This window comes from Heterocephalus glaber, unplaced genomic scaffold, assembly GCF_053883595.1.
Source record: "Heterocephalus glaber isolate CG9 unplaced genomic scaffold, H.glaber_assembly_v1.0 deba00001497, whole genome shotgun sequence".
Taxonomy (NCBI): domain Eukaryota; kingdom Metazoa; phylum Chordata; class Mammalia; order Rodentia; family Bathyergidae; genus Heterocephalus; species Heterocephalus glaber.
Genome location: NW_028258320.1, coordinates 27,131,912 through 27,157,334, shown reverse-complemented (window position 1 = coordinate 27,157,334; position 25,423 = coordinate 27,131,912). Strand labels below are relative to the sequence as shown.

The 25,423-nt window shown below is 39.6% G+C and overlaps 1 protein-coding gene across 24 annotated transcripts in view; it reads right to left on the bottom strand.

Moving 5' to 3' along the window:
• Positions 1-25,423, bottom strand: part of Ank3 (ankyrin 3) — a 515,763-nt gene that overhangs the window by 24,987 nt on the left and 465,353 nt on the right. For 8 of the 24 annotated variants that reach the window (XR_015440538.1, XM_087185515.1, XM_021239187.2 and 5 more), the window contains exons 37-41: positions 15,804-23,558; positions 15,109-15,183; positions 5,210-5,341; positions 4,169-4,312; positions 700-790 (exon numbers count right to left, since the gene is read on the bottom strand). Coding sequence is in view for 23 of the 24 variants with exons in the window: in XM_087185515.1 (XP_087041641.1) it covers positions 700-790; positions 4,169-4,312; positions 5,210-5,341; positions 15,109-15,183; positions 15,804-23,558 (8,197 nt within the window). In the remaining variant the exon portion in view is untranslated. Of the gene's footprint in view, positions 1-699; positions 1,379-4,168; positions 4,313-5,209; positions 5,342-15,108; positions 15,184-15,803; positions 23,565-25,423 lie in introns of all 24 variants that reach the window. The other 16 variants (XM_087185521.1, XM_087185526.1, XM_087185520.1 and 13 more) reach the window with 3 other exon arrangements.

Sequence of the window (25,423 nt, the reverse complement as noted above, 5' to 3'; positions counted from 1 at the left end):
GCAGGAGGACAGATGCTTATTCTTTTAGCTTGTTTGTATTTTCCACTTTAAGGTTTTTTTGGGGTTTTTTTGGTACAGGGGATAGAACTTGGGACCTTGCACTTGCAAGGCAGGCAGCGGCATCACTGAGCTAAATCCCTGGCCCCTCATTAAGCTATTTTTTAAAAATATACACAAAGATAGAAGTCCACCAAAAACATTTTGTTTTTCTTTTTGGTGCTGGTGACTGAACTCAGGGCCTGGCATGTGGCTTTACCTATAAAGTGCTTTCCCTATAGCACTTCCACCAACATTTTAAGGGCAGTTATTCCTACATGATGGCATTACATTTTTTAAATCTTTGTTTTTAAAATTTTGTATAATGTGCGTATTTGTAGCTGGAAACAAGAAATTTTTATGGGACAAGAATACTACAAGCAATAAATTAGAATAGTCTTCTAAGTAAATGAAATACAAGTCTCTGACATGTATGTTAATTTTTTTGTCTTTCCACCTCAGGTTTTCAAAATTACATTTGAATTTAAATTCACTTTTCTCTTTCAGATTAGCATAATGGACCACCTTTCAAAGCAGGTATTATCCAAAAGCTGGGATGGTAATTTAGAAAAAGTCATGCTAAAAAGCATCTACTTAAAACAAAGCATTTAAAAAAGATACACAGCACTTCACTTTCCTCCTCTTCATGAAACAGAGTCATACCTGTCTTCCAGTCGGTCTAGTAACCCACCAGTTATTCTTCGAGCTTGACCAGGTGAATCTACGTTTCCACTTGATGTCTCGTTCTGCCAACCTGTAATTGAAGACATTTCCAGTTCCGCTTGCTGAACACGTTTAAGAATAGCCTGTACTTTTTCTTCTGTCATCTCCTCAGACTCTACTCCTTCTTCAAGTTGAATGTCCTCAAACAGAGATTTGAGTTTTTCTTCCGTCATCTCCTCATCAGGACCAGATTTTCCTTTCTCCTGCTGCTCAGAGCTTATGCCTACTTTTCTAGTCTGTTTTAATGGGTCTGCTGCTTTAACATCTTTTGGGACCCCAGCCAAACTTCCGAGGTATTGAGGATACTCACTCAGACATACATCCTCCAACTGGTTCTCATCTACTTCCACTGCTTCAGGCATTTCTGTTAAAGGCACTGAGTCTTCCATTTTGCTGTCTTCTAAGGAAGTGTCTTCTGCAGTTACAACGGGAGGTCCATCTGCTGATTGCACTACATATCCCTGGGAAGGCACTAGCCCATCACTCAGTCTACTAGGGGTCCTAAGGGGAGACTCTATGCTAGAGAGATCACTAAAATAATCATCTTGCTGCAAAGGGGTGGGTGGTGTGTAGTGCAACCCTGTGGGGGTCTCCAGTTCCACTTGAAGGGGAGGATAACCTATGGAAGACAGTACATTTGGACTGACTGGGATGAATTAGAACACATGAAACAAAAACACATGGAATGACTAAAAGTATATCAGGTATGAAAATGCATGATGAATTACAGAACAATGTTGATAATTTATTGGTTTAGTTCAGTTAAGTGAAATACAATGAAATAAAAAGCCTAGTGCAAACTCCAATAAAATAGAAATGCTAATGATATCAATTGCTTATCAATTTTGGTACATTTAATACATTAACTTAAATATACAGACTAATTCAATATAAAGTTGTCATTATTTAAGACATTTATTTCATGGCCAATTATCATTCTAACTTTAGCATGCAAAATTCATTCTGTGGTAGACTGAATACAGCAAGCCACAAGAAAACAGTTTTGTAATTACCTATAACTTATTTTAAAAATGGTACATATGAGCAATACAATACAGCTTTAATTCTTGTTTTATAAGAAATTTACAGGATATACGAACTTAAATCTTCAGAAAGAAATGTTAGATTTTTTAGAGCATTAGCACTGGGTAAAACTCTGAAGAGATGTTAGGAAAAGGACTTAAAAAGTAGAAAAGAGTCCATGTAAAGCTTCCAGGTGTCATAATGCAACAGAGATGAAAGGGTTGTGGTATAAATGAAGGTCTTGGTGAAGTTGTTGGTGGGGTCCTTAGAAACATGAATCAAATAAAGGGACGAAATGATACACAATAGAGAGAGGAGGAAACCATTTGCAAAGCGCACTCTGAATATTCTTGACAATGCTATGAAACATGGAGTTCATTAACCAGCCTATAGGAATGGGAAAGAGGGAGCTCATCTGTGCTTTTAAACAGTGCTGTGTGGACTACAGAAGTATTTTTCTACCTTAGCAGAGAGAAAAGTCAACAGTGGTCTGGTCATGGTGAGGAAAGGAAGTTTTGTAGAAATTCAATGAAGAGGAGAGACAGGAAAACACTTTCAAAAAGCAACAATGCACAGTTCTCGAATTATTGGTCTAGACACACTGAAGACTACTTTTCCCACCAAGCCAAGGTAAATACCATCTTAGCTATTATTCTCATTCAAATGACTATAGGTAAAGGGACAGTTTTCAGTTATAGTCATTTGTAAACCAGAATCTTGTTGGAAAATTAGGCAAGATTACCTGAGGTTTATAATGTATGTAAGTGAAACTCCTAAATTTACCTAAGTAGTTTCATCTTTTTGAAACTCCAAAGTTTAAGTAATTTTAATACAAGGAATATAAATACTAAGATACAGCAACAAAAAGCCCACATGAACTTAATGATTCTCTGATTTTAAAATGTTAAATGAAGCTTCCAAGAAAGCTGCTTTTGTGACCTTTTTAATTAGAGCTACTTTTCTTAGTTTTCTTCTCAATAAAGAATATTCTTAGAAGAATATATAAGCTGTAACTTGTCAATAATATAGTTTGCTATATATTATCTCTACTTACACAGTACAAAAAGAATTTGATTACCAAAACATGGCCTCACATATAAGGCATGGTCTTGAAGAGAGCTTTTCCCCCAAGGTTTTATTGTATTTCTATGCTTTAGAAAAAAAATCCACTTTTATTCAAGTGTACCTGTTATATGCATAACAGGTACACTTGAAATTTTCTGTTGATTTTAGTAAGCAGAAATTTTCTAACACTTTGAGATCTTTTCTCACATAACATTTGGAGAATTAGAAGTTAATGATTCCTGTTATTCTAACTTTGCCAGTTTTAAAAAAGGAAAAATCAAGACAGGCAGGTGGTGGCTACCTGTAATCCCAGCCTTCATGAGGCTGAGGCAGGAAGATCACAAGTATGAGGCCAGTCTGAACTACATAGAGAGTTCAAGGCTAGCCTGGCCTGGACTAAATGGCAAGACTCTGTCTTAAAGGAAAAAACAAATGTTTTTTAAAACTTGGAGTAGTAGAAAAGTATCCCTCAGTCCTCTCTCTGCTTTCACACCACCAATGTATTCTACTCAAAGTTCATTGTAGGAATAAATTTCCATGTGTGAAGGCAAGACAGGGCTATTTTGAAAAAGAGAATAAGGTATTTATTATGCTTTTCTTAATACTTTGATGAAAAAGCCCCGATTTACCTAAGGGAAGATGACAATATTATATAAATTCAGCTAATGTGAAAGAATTATGCTATTAGTGATATTTATGCTCATTGTACTAGAAAGTATGCTGCCCTTTATATACAATAGTTGAGAGAGGGTTTCCCAAATAAAAAATGACATCATATGAAATTACAGTAATGTTTAATAATTAAACACTCTTGACAAATTAGACTTTTCTAGTGCATCCTTAAATACTTAGTCCCAGCACAGTAATTTACCATTTTACCTTAAGAATTTGTACACTTTTTACTGACTTACTACTTTGCTTCTCTGGTAGAAACAGGCTCGCAATTTGGTTTCACACACATATAAATAAAAGATCACTAGTTTTTTAGGTAAATATAAAAATTGAAAATGACAAAAACAATGCTTTTCTAGGTATTCTACTTTCTTCCATTTGGCCACATAAAATATCAGAAATACTAACTCTTTCCAATAATGAACGTTTTTATATCTCATTATTTGCATTGTATATTACAGAGGCATTTACCAGGCTTGCTCTGCTATCAGAGTGCTTATTTGCAGACTCTGGCAGACAAAATGCTGTGAAAATGAGAAATTAAGTCAAGCAAATCACATTTTAGTTGATTTTAAGTGACTGCCTTATATAACTGCACTTTCAAATTTTATCAAATGATTAAATAAATATGAACACTAAATTCAATTACCATCAACAGGGTCATGGAAAACACTGTTTTCATCTGCAAAACTTCTGGTGCCTGAAATATTTCCATAATCAAATATTGGTCCTTCTAGCAGAGTCACTATATCTATCCGATTAATTTTTGTCAAGACCGAAGTTAAGGCATCAGCTGAAAAGAAGAGAAAAAAGGTTGAAACCAAATTAAATTATTTTCTTTTTGTCAGCACAATATCCATACAAAGGCATGGTTTTTGCTGCCCGCTTGGATTTCACAACTCCTAATCCAACTCTGCGAGGCCATTATCAGAACTACTGCTACAGGGAAGTTAGGATCTTAAGGAACACTTTGCAAAGCTGTGTGTAACAGGGCGACAGCAGACATAACAGAGCAGATGGGCCTTAAAATAGCTAGACTCCTTTTCTAAGGGGATCTAACATAACTTCAAAAAGTTCCTTCTCTTTTTCAGAATGTCAAAATAGCTCACTGCTGTATAATGCATTTTAATGAGTTACTAAGGTCAGGATGACCCAGGCAAACCCACAATAACTCATTCCACATTGCCATGGTTTAGCACTCGCCAAAGTGTAGCACCCCCCTCCCCCAATCCCAACCCAACAATATCAGAGAATTCTCCGCAGTGATAGAACCCAGACCCAGCTGAATTTGACTACTTGATCCCTAACTTGGTCCTGTCCTCTTCTCTGCAGTTCTACTTCTGGCCACAGCAGTGTTTCTGATGACCTTCCCATGATGTAACAACTAGAATTAATTTTCCATTTTTGATGGTCACAGAGTGAATGGCAGACAAAATGAAAAATATTCCTTTCTGGTTGCTTTTCAAAAAGCTTCTTGAAAGCAGACCTTTAGAATGTTAGCGCTCAATTCAACAAGCATAATGTCAAAAGTCTTGCTGTCATTTTATGATCACTCTGTGTTTAATTTCCTATATTGTATTTAAAAGTACAGGAAATTTAAACGAACATTTTTGTGAACCTAATGGTAGGCTTATCTAAAGTATTTGGTACATGCAATTTTGAAAGTTAAAATAATATAATTTTAGCATACTTGTAGCATTTTTCCCGTCTCTGGTAACCCATTTTTTTAATAACATGAAGCTTTGAGAAATTAAGGAGTTTGGATTTTCCACACGTATTTGATTGATTTCATCCACTGAAAAATTCAGTTCCCTTGCCAGTTCTGTAAAAAGAAAGAGAGTTACTAAGATTGCATATTCTACTTTTACTACACACATTTTATAAAAGTAATGTTCAGCTGATACCAAGAAAAAGGAAAGGAATTTTATAAAAAAAGCCTATGGATGGCCATGGGCATTCATCTTCATGTACTTGATTTCATAAGAAACTAATGATTATACTCAGGCTGTGTGATTCACCTCTCCTTAGGTAATTACTTATAATCAAATTCCCTTGAGAGAGCATTCTATAAATATTCATTTTTTTTCTTTTTTTACAGAGAGGATGTTGCTTGCTTGCATTTAGTTCAGCCAAATTCTCTGTAATTTGAGGAAATGGTGTACAAGACGGATACACAATTCATACGTATGACACATGAGATAGGAGCAGAGTTGCCCTAAGCCATCTTCTTGAAGCACATCTTTCACATAATGCCTTCTGGTTGCATGAACTCCACTCAAGAGGTTTAATGGTGGATGATGCCAGGTTATATTGTTATATATGATACACAGTAACTTCTGTAAAAAATAAAAGGGATCTAGCTTTCTGCCCATGCATCGCTTCATACACTCAATCTCATAAATGCTGAGAGTATCTCTGGAAAAATATAGATGACCTAGGCTGCCCTGGGAGAGGGGAATTTGAAAGACTTTTCACAGTATATTTCTGTGTACCTTAAAAATTATCAAGTGTGTATTACCTTAAATGATTATAAAAAGAAATGCAATAAATTAACCCATGGAAAAGAAAATGGTTTAGATTCTGTCTATTAAGAAGTATTTCCAGCAAGTTAGCAAAATGAGCTTGTACAAAAGTCTTTATCTTGTGACCAAGTTTGATATCCTAGTGACACAAAAGTTACATAAAATCTCTAGCATAGGTTACTGTTCACTGCAGATTTGAACTACTGAAGAATTGAAAACAGTCCACTTGTTAAAAAAAGTTAATCACTGCAAAGCAGAGCTTGCAAACTATTATGCTCAAAGTCTATAATTAGAAATACATAATGGTGTTTATATAAATGACACCAGATCTCCATGGAACAAAATTTAGTTTTTAATACATGCAATATATAAATACTTTTTTATATCCCACTAAATACAAAATAATAGTCATGACTCATTAGTGCATTGTGACGACATCAAGTGTGCTAGTTATTCATTAAAGTCAAGATCTAATTTTGTAAAAAATTATAAAATTTGTAACTATCAGTTATGAATAAAAAAACCTGGAAATTATTTTAAAAACAATGCACATGAAGAAATTAATGGTGGTTAAATTTTCTAATAATCTTCATTGAACATGTTTTTAATTAGAGAAGTTAATTATATATTTTTTAAAGTTCTTCATCTCTTTGTGTTTAAGTGACAATACTCCTACTGCTCAACAAGCCCAAACTTTTATCTGTTTTCTGGATACACAATGAAAAGCAAGGAGCTACTGACATGAAGAATTTTATAATTTGGCTTTATATCTGGCTTCTTTTTTTTTAACCCCCCCTGCAGTGCTAAAGGTTGAATAGAGGGCCTTGAGCATTCTAAGCAAGCACTCCACCACTGGGGCTGTAATCCCTGACCTACCTAGCTATTCTTAGGTCCTATATTCTCCAAAAATTTACTCTGACAAACACAGGGCTTTTAAAAGTTGGCTTAAGGAAAATCTAGTAGTTATGGGCATATAATATCGCAAAAATCAACATTTGCTCCAAGCTCCAATATATTTTCAGATTTGCATCTGATGTTGAAATATAAGCTTGATGACATTTGTCAGCAAATATTTATAGAGAGTCAGTTTCTTTTTTTTTTGTTTTGGTAAATGAACTTAGAACTTTCTGCTTGCCAGGCTGGCGCAGTGCCACTGAGCTATATCCCTGGCCCTAGAGCAAGTTACTTTTAACTCTCATCCATCTGCAAATGATCATTCAGACTCCCAAGAGCTCCTCCAGGCTCCTGGTCATTAGCAACATGCCTGAGAGCAAGGACAGATATGTGGTGGTGGAGTCAGGCTGGAGAATGGGACAGGGGGACAGAGGACATTCACAGGAAAAATTTAGAAGAAATTGTGCTCCATTATTTGGTTTCACATTCTGTCCTTTCATAATGGATAACTGTATGGACTGTATGTGGTATGCAAGATGACTTTAGATATGGCAATGACATTATTTTAACCATGTTTTTTGGGGTATGCATTAAAAAATACATTTAGCCTATGAGACTTGTAATTCAGACTTAAGTGAGGCAAGATTTTAGGGTCAAAACTACAGAGTGGGCCAGGCACAGTAGTACACCATGTCATCCTAGGTAATCAGGAGGTTGAGGCAGGAGGATTACAAGTTTGAGGCCAGCCTGGGCAATTTAGCAAAAGCCTATGTCAAAAAATAAAAAGGGCTGGGATACAGCTCTGTGGTGTAGTATACCTGGGTCTGGACAAAATAAAACTAAAGAACTACAAAGCAGCCCTGCCCAACTGACACAGACCCTGATCTTTGTTTTTATGGAAGCAAAATGAAGCCAAATATTCCCTTCAAATGTACTGATCGAGTCCCGTGGGACACGCCGAATCAGCCCGCTACAGACAGGCAGGTCTGTGCACGCCCTACCGAGGTCCTGAGTCTCGCGGAAGACCCCGAATAACCTCACTGCAGACAGGCGGGTCTGCCCACACCCTACCGAGGTCCCCAGTTGCACAGAACACACGCCGAATCAGCCCGCTGCAGACAGGCAGGTCTGTGCACGCCCTACCGAGGTCCTGAGTCACTCGGAAGACACCAAATCACCCCGCTGCAGACAGGCAGCCACCTGATTCCACACTACAAAGACGCAGAGGACACCAGACCACCAGACCAAGGTACTGAGTCCTACTGTTCCCCGCCCAGAGGTAGGGGCTTCTGAGCCATCGTCGCACCGCTCCTGGTCCAGAGGAAGGGGCTTCCCGGTCACCATCCCTCCCCCTGCTCCCAGCCCAGAGGAAAGGGCTTTTGGGCCACCTTCTGTCCCGCTGCTCCTGTCCCGCTGCTCCTGTCCCAGAGGAAGGGGCTTTTGAGCCACATCCCACTGCTCCTGGTCCAGAGGAAGGGGTTTCCCAGCCACCATCCCTCCGGCTGCTCCCAGCCCACAGGAAAGGGCTTTTGGGTCACCATCCCTACTGCTGCTCCCGGCCCCTGTCCCACCTCATCCAGCTCAGAGGAGGTAATCCGTGTAGGTGCTAACAGCCCCCCGCCCCAGTCGAAATGAGAAAACACGTAAATAAGTCTCAAAACCAGACTTCCAGATCACCTACAGCAACCCCAAAGGGCAATGAGATGGAACACTCTGATAGATACTCAACCACCTGGACCCACTGAACTGGCAACAAAAGGGGATCTGGAAAAAATGAAATCAGAAATAATTTCTCAGATAACAGGAGAAACTGTGACCCTAGTGCAAGACATGATTAATAAATCTAGAGAGGAGCTCAGGAACATGATGGAATCCCAACATAAGAAACAAATGGAATCCATAAAACAGATGCAAATAGATTTCCAGGACATGAAAAACTCCATTGAAAGTCTGCACAGCAGAATGAGCCAATGTGAGGATAGAATTTCAGATATAGAAGATAAGATTGCAATTAGTGATCAGGAAAAGAAAAATTGCTTCAAAATTATAAGGGAACATGAGAAATCAATCCAGCAGCTGCTAGATGATGCAAAGAAGAATAACATAAGACTGATTGGGCTCAATGAAGAGAAAGGAGAGAGTGGAGATGACATAAAAAATCTCTTCACAGAAATAATGGCAGAAAACTTCCCAAGCAGGGGAAAAGAGCTTGACATACAGATAAGTGAGGCATATAGGACTCCAAATAGCCTTGATCAAAAAAAATCTACAAATAGGCATATAATTGTTAAGATTCCAGAAACAAAACAGAAGAACAAAGTTCTCCAAGCAGTCAGAGAAAAGAAACAAATCACATACAAAGGAAAGCCCATCAGAATCACAGCAGACTTCTCAACACAAACCATAAAGGCAAGAAGAGCTTGGAGTGACATATTCCAAGCCCTAAAAGAAAACAGCCTCCAATCCAGATTGATGTGCCCTGCAAAACTATCTTTCAAAATGGATGAAGAAATAAGATACTTTCATGACAAAGAGCACCTTAGGAACTTTGTGAATACCAAACCAGCACTCCAAAGAATTTTACACAATATCCTAGGAACAGACATTGAGGATCACAACCTCAGGAAGCAAAGCAGAATGAACCCATCTGGCATGACAAGAAATTAAATGTAAAGGGGGAGAACCCAACAAAAAGAAAAAGTCATGGCAATGACAAGTCAATACGTTTCAGTTATAACCATCAACATTAATGGTCTCAATTCACCAGTCAAAAGAAATAGACTGGCAGAATGGGTCAAGAAGCAAAATCCAACAATATGCTGCATACAAGAAACACACTTCATTCAAAAGGAAACTCATAGACTGAAAGGTAAAGGGTGGAAAACAATACTGCCTGCGACAGGAACCTGAAAAAAAGCAGGAGTAGCTATCCGCTTGGCAGATCAAGGGGATTTCAAACCAACACTGATGAAGAGAGATGAAGAAGGACACTACATTCTTGTAAAGGGAAGAATCCAAGAGGAAGAGATGACAATCATAAATATCCATGCACCAAACACTAGTGCACCCAACTATATAAAACAAATACTAACGGACATGAAAGGTCATATATGCACTAATACAATTGTAGTGGGGGACCTTAACACCTCACTGTCACAAATAGATAGATCAACTAGACAAACAATAAGTAATGAAATACTAGAACTCAATCGAACTCTTGAACAAATGAACTTAACAGATGTTTACAGAGTCTTCCACCCCACAAAATCAGAATACACATTCTTCACAGCTGCACATGGGTCATTCTCAAAAATAGACCACATACTTACACATAGAACATGTTGAAGTAAGTGCAAAGGAATTGAAGTTGTCCCCTGTACATTATCAGACCATAGTGTGATGAAATTGGAGATCCATAGCAAAAGAAACTCAAAAAATTTCATAAACATGTGGAAATTGAACAACACACTTCTGAATAACCAATGGGTCACAGAGGAAATTAAAGAAGAAATCAGACAGTTCCTTCAATTAAATGACAATGACAATACAACATATCGGAATCTATGGGACACAATGAAAGCTGTCTTATGAGGGAAATTCGTAGCAGTGAATATGCATATTAGGAAAACAGAATGAGCCCAATTAAACAACCTGATGCTGAACCTCAAGCTTCTAGAAAAAGAAGAGCGGGACAACCCCAAAGCTCATACAAAGGAGGAAATTATAAAGATCAGAGGAGAAATCAATGCAATGGAGACTAAGAGAACAATACAAAAAATCAATGAAGCCAAGAGTTGGTTCTTTGAAAGAATCAACAAAATTGACAAACCTTTAGCCAACCTTCTCAGAAAAAGGAAAGAAAAAGCCCAAATCCATGCAATTAGGAATGAAAAGGGTGAAATTACAACAGACCCAGCAGAAATCCAGAGGATCATCAATACCTACTTCCAAAACCTATACGCCAATAAGATGGACAACACAGAAGAAATGGACAGATTCCTAGATACGTATGAATTACCAAAGTTGAACAAAGAAGACCTAAAAATTCTGAACAACCCAATATCAACCAATGAAATTGAAAATGTAATTAAAAACTTATCAACTAAGAAAAGCCTCGGCCCTGATGGCTTCACTCCTGAATTCTACAAGACATTTAGAGAGGAACTGCTGTCACTACTGTTTAAACTCTTCAATGAAATTGAAAGGAAGCAATACTCCCAAATTCATTCCTGGAAGCAAGCATCACCTTGATCCCCAAAGCAGAGAAAGACCCAACTGAAAAAAAGAACTATAGGCCAATCTCACTAATGAACATAGATGCAAAAATCCTTAATAAGATACTGGCAAACAGAATGCAGAAGATCATCAAGAAGATCATACACCCTGATCAAGTGGGATTCATCCCAGGGATGCAGGGATGGTTCAATATATGCAAATCAATTAATGTAATACACTATATCAATAGAGCCAAGGACAAAAACCATATGATTATCTCCATAGACGCAGAAAAAGCATTTGACAAAATCCAACATGCATTTATGATAAAAACCCTACAAAAAATTGGAATAGATGGTCTCTACCTCAAACTGATAGACGCCATCTATGAAAAACCAACAGCCAATATCATACTAAAGGGTCAAAAACTGAAATCCTTCACACTAAAATCAGGAACAAGACAAGGATGTCCACTATCACCACTCTTGTTCAATATAGTTCTGGAAACATTAGCCACGGCAATTAGACAAGAGAAAGAAATAAAAGGAATAAAGATAGGTAATGAAGAAGTCAAATTGTCATTATTTGCAGATGACATGATACTCTATATAGAAGACCCCAAGAACTCCACCAAAAGTCTTCTAGACTTAATAACCAAATTCAGTCAAGTTGCTGGTTACAAGGTCAACACACAAAAATCAATAGCTTTCCTCTACACCAATGACAGACTCACTGAGAGAGAAATAGGGCAAATAATTCCTTTCAAAATAGAATCCAAAAAACTGAAATACTTAGGAATCATCCTAATGAAAGAAATCAAAGACCTCTTCTCTGAAAACTATGGCACTCTGAAAAGAGAGATTGAAGATGATATCAGAAAATGGACAGACATCCCCTGCTCCTGGGTACGAAGGATTAATATAGTGAAAATGGCCATACTTCCAAAACTGCTCTATAGATTTCATGCAATTCCAATTGAGATCCCAGCAGCATACTTCATAGACCTCGAGAAAACAATCCAAAAGTTCATTTGGAACAAGAAGAGACCCAGAATAGCAAAAGCAATTCTAGGTAACAGAGACATGGCAGGGGGTATCACAATCCCCAACCTGCAACTATACTACAAAGCTACTGTGATAAAAACAGCATGGTACTGGCAAAGAAACAGACTTGAGGACCAGTGGAACTGATTAGAAGATGCAGAAACAAAACCAGACACACTCAGCCATCTCATCTTCGACAAAGGAGCCAAACACCCTCACTGGAGGAAAGACAGCCTCTTTAATAAATGGTGGTGGAAAAACTGGGCTTCAAACTTGCCAAAGATTCAAACTAGACCTATATCTCTCACCATGCACTAAACTACAATCAAAATGGATTAAAGATCTAAATATTAAAATAGAAACTCTGAACCAGTTGGAACAGAGGTTAGGTAGAACCCTTGAAGACATCGGTGTTGGAAGAGATTTTATGAACAAAACCTCAGTTGCCCGTGAACTAGCACAAACAATCAACAAGTGGGATCTCTTCTTATTAAAAAGCTTCTGCACAGCAAGAGAAACCACCAGCAGTGTGAAGAGACAACCCACAATGTGGGAAAAAATCTTCACCTGCTCTTCCTCAGACAAAGGTCTACTATCTCGAATCTATAAAGAACTTAAAAAGATCTGACCTCCCAAATTTAAAGACCCAATAAAAAAAATGGGCATCTGAAATGAACAGACATTTCTCAGACAAAGAAGTAGAAATAGCAAATAAATACATGAAAAAATGTTCAACATCACTGGTCATTGGAGAGATGCAAATGAAAACAATGCTGAGATTCCACTTCACTCCAGAAAGAATGGCTGCTATCATGAAATCAACCAATAACAAATGCTGGTGGGGCTGTGGGGAAAGAGGAACCCTGCTCCACTGCTGGTGGGAGTGTAGACTGGTGCAAGCACTGTGGAAATCAGTATGGATACCTCAAAGAACTAGCACTGGAAGTCCCATTTGACCCTGCTATTCCACTGCTGGGGATCTTCCCCAAAGAATTAAATGAATCATACCACAGTGATATATGTGCACCCATGTTCATAGCAGCGCAGTTTGTGATAGCTCAAACTTGGAAACAGCCCAAATGCCCATCAACTGGAGACTGGATAAAGAAAATGTGGTTTTTTAAATAAAATGGAGTACTACTCAGCCATAAAAAATGAGAAATTAGAGACATTTATAGCTAAGTGGATGCACATTGAGGCAATACTCTTAAGTGAAATAAATAGGACACACATGTGTAAATACCGAATAGTTTCTCTGGTGTGAGAAATTGAAAGTGTAAATAAGGACTAAATGTATAATAGGTAATGTGAAATAGGAAGAAAAGGGGCAAAGGGGAAGGAAGTGGGAGGGCTAGGGGAAAGGATAGAAGGGAATGGGATTAATATGAGAAAATGGAAAAATAGGAACCAAATCTTTGTAAATAGGCAGGACTGGAGGGGTTGAAGGGAGGGCTGGGCAAGGGTGAAAAATAAGAACCAAGAGAGACTATGTAAAGGTGCAAATTTCCAATGATGAATGTCATTATGTTGTATACCTAAAATGTACCAATGATTAGAATGAATAATCGAAAATGTAAAATAGGAAGAAAAGGTCCAAAGGGGTAGGGGTAGTGGGAGGGGCAGGGGAAAGGAAAGAAGGGAAAGGAAAAAATGATGAGAAATGGAAAAAATGGAAATAAAGTCTTTGTAAATAGGGAAGGGTGGAGGGCGGGAAGGGAGGGCTAGGAATGGGGAAAAAATAAGAACCAAGATGCATCATGTAAAGGTACAATTCCCAATGAGAAATGTAATTGTGTTGTATACCTACAATGTACCAATAAAAGAATTTAATACAAAAAAAATGTACTGACCATAAATTGTTACTTAACTACTTTTTTTTTTTTTTTTTTTTGGGTACCAGGGATCGAACTCAGGTCCTTTCGCTTACAAGGCAGGCGGCGGAACCAGAGGTAAATCCCCGGCCCACTTAACTACATTTGTGAATTGAAGCTTTTCATTTACTTAGCTCCTATTTTTTTAAAGTTTCAAATCAAAATTTAAGCTTTCTGTCATTCCTTTGTTTTCTTATATAGATATGGCAAATACTCCATTTCTTACTAGGAAAATATTACAAGGTTTACTTTTAAATAAATCTTGAGCATAAAAGTGAGTCCACTCAAAGAAAAGCATCTGGGCATAGCTCAGTGGTAGAATGCTGCTTAGCGTGTATGAAGCCCTGGGTTTAATCCCCAGCACAAAAATATATTTTAAAAAAAGAAAAGAAAAGCATCAGGTATGGACTTTATATGAAATCCAGCAGAAGTTAACTGAACTACTGCCAAAGAATGCTGTTCTACTAGTGCTGGGACTGTAAGCTCGGTGGTGGAGCCCTTGTATAGCATATGCAAGGCCCTGGATCCAATCCCAATATTGGGAGGGGAGAGCTGTTCCAAGGAAGTTAATCATGTTAAAGAATTTGAGTCATTTCATAGGTTTTTAGTTATGTTTTCCTTTATGTCCCCAAGTAAATCTGCTATTGGGTAAAAGGTAACTTAGGACAAATGGCACTGTGAAGAAAAACCCTAAGTTCTAGGTAAAATAAGATTTAAATTTTTATTCCTAGAATATGTGTAGAAAAATACAGAGTACAAGGTGGTATCAGTCACCACCTGATTAATGATTATGGTTAAGGTTTTTTTAGTTGCTGGTTTTGTTCTATTTATTTATTTACTTACTTAGTTACTTATTTTTTGGTACCGGGGATTGAACTCGGGACCTTGCACTTTTGAGGCAGGTGCTGGAACCACTGAGCTAAATCCCTGGCCCTGGTTTTTATTTTTAAATATATATATATATATATATATATAAAATGAACTGCATGAGAATAAGGAGATTCAGTGAGTGCACTTGTTACATTCAGTAGTATACACACTTACCTGTCCAACTAAGTCCCAGGTGATCAGCTACTATTGCCATCCTGATATCTGTCCGTTCACATGGACTCTGTGGACCTACAATTTACAATTTCTTAATTAAAATAATCATCAAGAAAGATACGACACTGGAAAATTGCTTTTAGCAGTACTCAGATTTTACAGAGAGACTAACGCTAACACTGTACACTTAGATGTGTCCTAGCCACCTACATGAACACTTCTTTTCACATGGCTCACTTGTTTTCCACCTGCATCAGGCCAAATGTCAGACTACATGGATGCTCAATGTAATGGGGTTGAACATGCTGACAAGCTAGCTACTTTACAACAGTTACAGAATCGTCATGTTGGTGAAAACACCGTGATGAGATTTTGACATTTGTGCTTTTACTTTGACAGAATTATATCCATTAGCACATAAAATAAAAATTGTCCCTTTTGAAAGACACCAGTATCTTCAGCATGCTTCCCTAGCTGTCTACAGTGTAGCTGGATTAAAAGGAAGAAAGAAGAGTATATAAGACAGCACATACAGATGACAATGGCAGAATGAGAAACTACGATTAAGTCACTCCACAGGCAATCACGACAGTTCATGCACTAGGGTCTACGAGTTGGAAAGTGTTTACAAACTAGGCTGGTCTCCAGGAGGTGAGCAAAGAGCGCTCGAGAAACCTGACTGCCTTCATTCTCACCAGTCCTCCTACTGCTCCTTTTCTCACTGCCGGACTTTTCACTCTTTGATTTTAAAGGTGCTGCCTCTGTTTTCTTATCTCTAGCAGACTTCGTGGTAACTGAAGGCTGGCCACCCCGGGAAGTCTCGGACAACGACGTGTTTCTCGAGGTACTCTCTTCCTCATCAGACAACTCCGACTGCATCTTTTTGTCTTCTTCAGAGAGGCGGTCCACAAGCTTTAAGGTCTCACCACTAATTCCCTTAAAATATTCAATGGAATGTTTACATACTTCCTTAAGCTGACTTTTTCTGACTTTAGCTGTGGTGGTGGTGGTGGTGGTAGTGGTTGTGGCGGTAACACAGGTGGATCTTACCTTTACTGGCAACTTGGATGGAAGCTGTCTGGCCTTGCTTTGCTCTGACTGGCCTTGCCTTTGTATGGCACATGCTTTTCTAACTGAAACTAGGTTTTCCCTGTGTGTGTTTTTTACTGGAATTCTGGACTTCATGTCTACACATGAAGAGGCAGTAAAGGGTCTGGCTTTCTCATAACAACTAACCTGCTTCGTTTTACTTGCTTTAATGTTTGGCATACGGCTTGGTGGGAAGATATCTTTTGGTGAGGTGGCTTTTATGGGAAGTTTGGATTTTCGCCTAATCCCTATCGATTCTTTTGTCTTTTGCTGCTCTCCGAGAGTGGTCTGCTTATCTCTGGTACAGTGTCCTTGTAGTACCCCTGTCTTTTTTCCTGATGAGCTTTTGACTGGATTAGCTTTCTCTGTGGTACAAGTGGGTGCAGAATGTTCTGTCAGAACTACATTACTGTTATCTGTCTGTATAGTGGAAGAATCCAAATTGTTGTTGTTATTAAAGTTATCTTTTTGAAAATCGTGTTTTTCCTGGGGACTAGCGCCCATCTGGCTATTGGCTGTATTGGAAATCACTGTTAAAGCTTCATTTTCTAATCCCTGACAACTGGGCATCCCAGCTTCTATCTTATCTGTTAATTCTCCAGGGCCTTCTTTCTTCATGGTCATAGTGGATGCAGAAATTCCCATTTTTATAGGCGTGCGCAACTTGGGGTCAACTTTAGAGGTGTTAGTGGCTGCTGCTGATTTCTCCAGGAAGCCACTACTGGATGTGCCTTCCTGACACTCTCCGCTGGTCGGGCTGCTGGGGGTAGGTTCAACTGTAGGTGCCTCTACATTCCTCTCTAGATTGGTTTCTACAGTGGTGTCCCCTGACTGTGGCTGTGGGGTGGCAGTGATCATGCTTTTATCCCCTTCCCCCTGGTCCCCTGACTTCCCTTCAGAAGTATGCTCACCAATCTGGAAAAATTGGAGCCTCTCTTCAACAAAATCCCTCTTGCTCATGTCAATTGCACCACTGCGAGTCATCTCAAACATTTTTCCTTCATGAAATGGGAAGGGGTTAGGCTCACTAGTTGGGGTACTTTCATCAGTTGGTGTTCTGGCTGGTGTGGTGTCAGGGGTTGTTGCTGGAGAACGGTCTTCCACTGCCAGACCAAATGGCTTAGTTTCATCTTCCCGAGATTTACCATCAAAGACTTCATCATCCCCTCGGTTATTGGACCAAGGGTCAAAATCTAGACCTTTGGTAGCTACTGTTTTAAAAGGAGTGGCAAATTCTTCATCTACTTTGTAACTGAAATAAGTATCAGGAAACACCGATCTATCAGGATGTCTGCCTTCTAGTGTGAAAAACTGGGCCCCTGACTTCTGATCAGTCTTATCAGGAGTCCTTTCAGAGGAAGAACTTTTAGAGAATGGCTTATCTTCTTCTGGTCCCACCTTTCCCTCCTCCTCAATGACTTCCAGTTTACTTTGACTGAAAGAGCGATCGGCTGGTTTCAGGATGCCCTCTGTGTTCCAGACATCTTTCTTCATTTCCATGGTTTGACTTGGGAGTTTAGAATCGCTCTCTGTCAGACCATCATCTTCATCTTGCAGATCATAGCCATCCAGAGAGTCGATCTCCGTGGCATCTGTGTCATGGGAAAACTCTGCGGTGGTAGCAATGGAACACTCTGTGATGGACTGGTCATTGTTCCCATTCTGAGCAGTTTCATTCTGGGTTGAGTCAAGGCCAAATTCATTATCTTTTCCAGATCCATTACTTTCCAGTTCTTTCTGGTTGGAAGCCTTTACGGCAGAAGCTTTGGATTTTGACATTTCCTTTTGTTCATCGTCAACTTCCTTTAACTTGAAGGTGTATTTTTTCACTGGGACTGGTTGATAAATAGATTCATCATCACTAGAATCACTGGCATCTGCCCCAGGAGGAACTGGTGAAGGTGGCTGCACTCTGATAACTGGCTCAGCCAGCTGGTACTTGTCATGCTCATCTTGCAGACTGACTTCAATCATGTCTACTTCCCTTTCTGGGAGATGATGGTGCTGCTTTTCTGATTCGATGTGGTCTGCATCCAGTGGTGGAGGAGGGGGAAACTCAATATAAGCAACTCTGTTACTCTTGGGCCTTTGGACAGAGTCTTTGTTCACATCAGAAGGCATTTCCCGCTCAATTGTGGTTTTCTCCACTGTGGTTGGCTTCAGGGAGGTAGACTTGGCCTGTTCCTCCTCCTCGGATTCCTCTGAAACCTCAGGAATTGGGCTGGGTTTGCCCGGTATGTAAGCTATGAGCGAGTCTGGGGTCTTAGATGTAAATTCGTAGCTCACTTCCTCTGAACTGGGTGTTTCTGGGGTTAAAGGGCTCTTCCCAGAGCTGTCTAGAAAGGATACTTGCTCTAGAGTATCATCTTCTGGACTACCTTGGGGAGAAGGAGGCTGCTTTTGCTGTCTAGTTGTACAAAAAGTCCCCCTCGTTTCTTGTACTGTCTTACATTCCTGACTTACGATTTTTTTTACCCCTCCTTGTTGAATCTCCTTTTCATATTGCTTCCCCACTTGTACAAAACTGACATAAACAGGTAAAGTTTTGATCTCTTTCCCTCCCTCTGTCTGGGCTAGTGGTGCAAGTTTTTCCAATCCATCCATGGGACTGTGGTCGAATACATCACTAGAGGGAGAATCCTTTCCTGGGCTAAACTCTAAAGAGTCAGGAGATTTGGTAGGGGAAGTTTCGGTTTCATCAAGAGGTGGGCATAAGCCTATATAACTCTGTTTGGAAATTTTGCTGATCTCTGAATACGTAACCTTTTCATCTTCTATAGAATTAAAGTGCTGTGTCTCTACTATCTCTTTATTCATACTTGATTGGGACAATTTTTGTGACAGTTCATGTTTTGGAAGTGTCGACTGTTCACAAAAACCATCAGGAATATTGGAAGACAGCGCCCTCCTCTCATCAGCAACTCTGACTGGAATATGGGACACCGCTGAGCTCTCGCATCTCCTGGGAGGTGGATCAAGAGCTCCACCCGGACGTTCCCCATCTTTAACAACATACTCCCTGTACAAGACCTTCTTGGAGGGAGATTTTACAGTCATTTCCTTCATTTCTGAGAGAGAGCCATTTGTTAACAATTTGTGTTCTCTCTCAGTCACAGACATAAATTCACTCTTTTGGTCAACACTTTTGCTTTCAGGGTGACCAATGTGATTCTCTCTTACATCATGAACAAGTACATGTGAAAGTTTGTCTTTCTGTGACTTATTGTTAGTGGCTCCAGAACTTTCCCATGTTCTAAAGACCTTTGTGTCCCACGGTCCCTTGGTTGCTAAATCTGAGGTTACACTGCACGCCAAGTCTTTAGCCTGTTGCTCAGAAAGATAGTCAGGCACTGCTTTACTTGACATTTCAGTTCTCTCTTTGTTCACATCCTCAGAGCCAGCATCATTTACAACAACTTCGTTGCTCTGGGCATTTAATAATGTAACATCTTTTTGCACAGATATGCTTTCCTCTGAGAGGTCTATAGCCTTCTGCTGTTTTTCTCTAGCCAAAACTTGGTAGACAGGTAGCTTGCTCTCCTGTGGTTTTTTAACTGGGATTCTAGATTGGCCATCTGGCTTTTTGTCTTCTTGAATTGTGTCCTTACTTTTTGCATGTGTTCCTTGTTCAAATTTTAATCTAATGGAACTGAGTTTCGATTGTTTGAGCTGAAATCCAGACTGGGGCCCTTCTGGTGCTTTGCTCTGTGAAGTGCTTCCTGTGGCTTCCAGGGTGGACTTGCCATCCTCACTCTGTTGGGAAAGGACCCTTTTTTCTGGGCTGCTGGGCATGCTGGATGCTTTCCTGTCCTCAGCTTGGGGGAAGCCTTGTCCATCAGGGCCTTGCTGCCTTGCCTTAACCCACTCATCATTGGAAGCCAACAGTTCTGTTAGTACTTTCTCAGGGCTGCTACTGGTAGAGCTTTGAGAAGAATATTCTTTGCCATTTTTGGGGTGTGGCTTTTTCTCTGGGGACTGCAGTTCATCATTTAGCTTCTCCGTTTTGTCACGAAAAAACTGTGACACCTCAGTCAGTTTTTCTTCAGCCTCCTTCACAGTCCTGTCCACCCTATCTTCATATATCAACTTCTCTCTACCTCTGTCTAATCTGTCCTCAGTAAAGCGCATCCACATGGCATGTTTTGAACTACTAACATCGCCAGAGTAGTGCAATACTGTCACTTTATCAAAATGCTCATCTTTAGACACTTTACCTACACCATTTTCAGACACATCTTTATAGATTTTGGAGAGAATTTCTTTTTTGGGGGCAGTGGCTACTTTTTCTCTAGGCCGCTTATCAGACCCCTGTAACTCTGAGCTAGGGGATCCTGTGTGGTCTGTAACCGATTCCTCAGTATCAGAGTGAGACACATCTAGCTTTTCTGACAGAAGCATTTTCTCAGCAAACCTGTAAGACTCCCCTCTTAGCTCTGACAACTCATCGTCATGGTATTCTATGGAGTGCTGACTCAAAAGCTTCAGTGTTTTGTAAGAGTCATCAGATGCAAGTTGCGCAGAACTAGGGCGGCTGTCTTCTTCTTGGGACACAGGAGTGTTCACCCTGGAAGACTCCAGGTAGGAAGGCAGTGACTCTTCTGCAGTTAGTTCTTCTTCTTCTTGTTGACCCTGCTCCTCTGGACAAGGAAAAGCATCGTGTTTTTCTGGCAGAAAATCTTTTAGGTTAATATCTCCCCGGGATAAGTCTTTCTGATATACATACATTTCTTTTTCTGGATGCTTTTTGGTTTCTCTAATAATGACTTCAGTGGGCTCAGCCTGGTTACCTTTTTCGATGTGGACTTCTATTATGCGCTCCAGTTTGGGTTTCATTTGGTTGTCCTTCTCTGCATGCTGGCCAGTTGTTTCAGCAGCAGACTTGTGAACTTCTGGAGACACTGCCGACTTATGTTCAAACAGACCTGCCAGTTCTTTGGAGGGGTCCCGCCCAGACTGGAAGGCCTTCATGATGTCATGGACGGACATGGTTTCCTCAATTCTTTCAGAGGCTCCATCACTGCCTGGTGGAGAATGGTAAACCATTCTGGTGGTTGTGGTGATATGAGTCTCTTCTTTAACACGCATGCCTTTGCTCAAAACCCGACTATGGTCATCTTCTTCGCTATTGGCTTTCATTTGAAATGCTTTAACTTTTTCTTTAATACTAGAGGTGGTGGGCTTTGGTTCTAGTTCCATAAATGTTGGTGAAGGTTTGGGTGACACAGGCTCCTCTGGTTGGGACTGGGGAACATCCCCAGAAGAGGGCTCATAGCTTCTGATAACGTGAACCACTTCAGTCCTTGTTTCTGTAATGACGGGAGGGATGGGGACTTCATGAAAAAGTGGTTTAGGACCAGTGCTTTCTGCACTTTGTGGGGCTGAAGGTGTTTTTTCACTTCTTGTTTCAAAGCCACTGTCAGACAAGGGACTTTTATCTTGGTCATGTTGAGAAAAGTCATCTGGAGATTCTAAAATAGTATCTGTTCCAAAAAAGGAGTCAGCCATTTTACATAATTCCTTCTCAGAGGTGGAAGGCCTCATGGAGGCTGGCGGCATTTTGAGTTTGTGTTCCTGTAGAGCAATTGCTGGTTTCAGAATTCTTTTCTGTCTCTCCTCACCATCCTTCTTTGCATCCTCAAACTTGTACTTCAAGTTTGTTAATGAACTGCTCGCAATATCACTGGTTAGGTAATCAATGACTTTGGTCAAGTTGTAATCCTTTTCAGAGGCAGCTTTTGCCTTTACTTGCACTCTCTCTGGAAGGGACGGAAAAGGGCTCACAGCAGCATGTTGTCTTGCTTCCCTTATTTCTTCAGAACTGAATTCTATCCAGTCATCTTCAGGAGAGTGTCCTTTGTCACTCTTTGGTGATTTGGGTGGTCCTTTGTTATCTACACACACATCCTTTTTAAGGATTTCACTCACTTTCACTAAATCTTCCTTTACTTTCTCAACAATTTTGAAAGGTTCTTCATCATCAATTCTCCCTTCTTTAGGGGGATCAGGTTGAAATGGCTTCTCCTCAGGCACGTCTGTCTGTAGTATTGCAGTCATCCGCATAAGGTCCTCCTTCATTTCAGCCACATCTTTGAGTATCTCCTGACTGGAAGATAAAGAAGACGGTGTGGACAACTTAAGGGCAGAAGGTGTGAGGAACAAAGATGACTTCACTGGAGATGAAGTTCGATTGAAATGGGGCTGAGGACGTGTCTCCGTAGTCAATGTTTTAATGGGTGACAGCAAGGCTGCTGCTGATTTTGTAAGTGAATCAGAGTCTGGAAGTTTCTTTAATGCTGGTTCAGGCAAAACATTGACTACAGAGTATACTGGCACTGTTATTATCGATGAAGTTACAGATGAGGTAGTTGCAGAAATTGACGACCCAAGGGATGTGTAGAGTGCACTTGCGGAAGGAGCTCTTAGGGACTGAAAAGCTGATGGTGCTGCAGAAACATATGACCTGAGTGGGGAAAATGGCATTGCTGTTGTAGAAAATACTTTCTCAACCGTGTCAGTGGCTGCATTCACCACAGAGCTCACAGAGTTTGTAGCTGTAGAAATTTTGTCCTGTAATGTGGCAGTGGCTTTGCACCCATTAATTAAAGTTGAAGTTGATGGATATTTCAGAGGAGAAATGGATCCATTGACTAATGGTACCTCTGCATGTCCAGGGATCTGTTTCAAGGGTGACGAGAGGGAAGATACCGTTGTAACTTTAGCTGGCGAGGTAACATCAGCTGCTGATTTAGCTGGAGACACCACTGACTTTAAGGGTGAAGATATTAGAGGTGCTGCTGATGTAATAATTGACTTAAATGGCAAACTTGAGGAATACATATTAATATTTGATTTGGGAGATGCAGGGGGTGTCATAGTAATTGATGACCTCTCCAAAAGAGACCCTGCTGTAGTCACAGGAGAGGTTCGAGAGGAAAATGTAGAATTGGATGCCAGCCCTTTCAAGGGTGTAGCCTCTGTGACTGTAGGAGCTCTAACCAGCGTACCAGGGGCAACCTGGATACTGTATGGAGACTGTGACACCACTGTTTTTATTGGCGAAGCAACTGTCCGAAAAGATCTAATTGGAGATGCCACATCACTAATGGATTTAACTGAAGATGTAGTTGATGCGCCTAACGTGGATTTGATTGGAGAAGGAGTCGAAACAGACCATATTGATTTTAACGGAGAAGCTGATGGCGTATTAGAGGAAGAACTTGATAAGGAAGTGAAGCCTGACTTGGCCGGCCCAGGCACTGTAATCGGAGCTGTGGTCCAGGACTGGTATGGTCTTGTAGAAAAGAATGGCTTGTATGAGTAAGTGGTAGGGAGGGATCTTGTTGCTCCTGCACTCCGTTCAACTGTTTCTTAAATTTAAAAATGAAATCAAACACAAAAATCAACAAAAATGGTTGAGAAACAGAGAGACCAGAGAAAAAATTGGTCAGTCAACTTTTAAATATTACAAAAGCAAGTACAATTGTTTGCATGATTTGGAATGGAAGAGGCAAAAGGAACAATTAAGTAAAAGAGGAAAAATAAATTTCTACAGACATAACTAGTCCAAAGTTAAAGAAAAAAAGAAAAATGACTAAATAAAAAAAAGAGCAACGTGAAATGAAAGACAGGAAAGGTACATTGCAACCAAATAGGCCAACAATGAAAAATAGAAAACATGAGGAAAGAATTAATGATGAGAAAAAAAAAACCACAATGGAAAACTTTTCCTTTACTTCCTATTGACTTTCTTATGTGCCAGTTTTCAAATTTCAGTAGCCATTCTGCTTTGCCTGTATAGCTATGTTTGTTTTGTGCAACCATAGGACTCTCATTTTAATAATTTCTAATGCTTACTCTCCTAGAGCCTTTCCACGATACAGATTGCACCTACTTAGAACCATTTCAATAAGTGAATCTATACATTAAATAGCTAAAACCCCTTTTTAGAAAACCACTCAAACCTATATCATGCAGAATCCAGAAACTATTAGGAGACAGGCAACTGGTGTGCAAACTGTGAAGCCACTGGATTTTAAATCTTTATCTTCCATGCACAATTCGGTTATGCTCCACACCCATAAAAAGCCAATAAGAGCAAGAAATTTTCTGAGTCAGAATTTTAAACAAAAAACAAAGAAAAGGAATGTTTGCATTTATCTTTTCCATGCAGTATATTCCTTTTGATGAAGGGGAAAAGAAAATGTAACATGAAATGAATATAAAATGCATGTGTACACACAAAGGGGAGAAAAAAACAGAAAACATGGTCCATGGTTACCATAAGCAAGCAAAGCAACTGAAAACATTTTATCATGCACAATATATCATTGCAAACAAGCCAATGAAGTAATACAGTTTGTATGCTGAATTATGCACAATATATAACCTTTAAAAATACTTTCACAAGAGCATTTAGAAAGAAGAGTACACTTTTTCCACAAGATGTGAAGTCTTGGTACCTTTTGAGATTTTAGGAAACTATTTAATACTGCACATTATAAAATATATCTGCAACTAAATATTTCTGTGTCTATAGCTGTCATTATGAATAAAAGCACATAGTTAACTGCATATTATTCATAATCTATTCTACTTTTAATTCTCAAAAGGTATCATGGGGAAAAACTAAAATGCAGAGTTGTATTTTTAACACCCCATATTTAAGTACCCATATTTAAGTACCATATGATATATATGGAGATACATAAATGTTTATAAATTACCAAGGTACCAATTCTGGTGCCTTCCCAGAATATTTATGGTACTCATGAATACCCCAACACTAGAACAGCCATGAGGTAGACCTACCACTAGGAAAGACGGATGTAGTACCAGCATTCCTTTTGCAACGGGGCAAGAAACACACAAATGAAGTAAGCACACTGGCTGGGGATAGCAAACACATACTTAGTCCTCTCTACTTCTATATCTCTAACAAACCAAGCCCGTCACAGAGATTTGGAATGCCTGCCAAGGACTAATGTTCTAAGTCTAAGTTGAGTACGGTCTTCCTCCAAGAAAGCAATGGTTCAGAAGAGTGAAACTTGAAGAGAAAATGAGAAGTGCTTCATCTTCTTCATGCTGTGCCCGTGCCACTGCTACAATCAAGTCCTTGGATTAGCAGCTATTCCCACAAGAGTGAAGATTTTCATTCCTAGTGTACATTCAAAGTCAAATATTCAGAACATATCCTTTACTAGGCTTACATATTATTCTAAAGAAAATG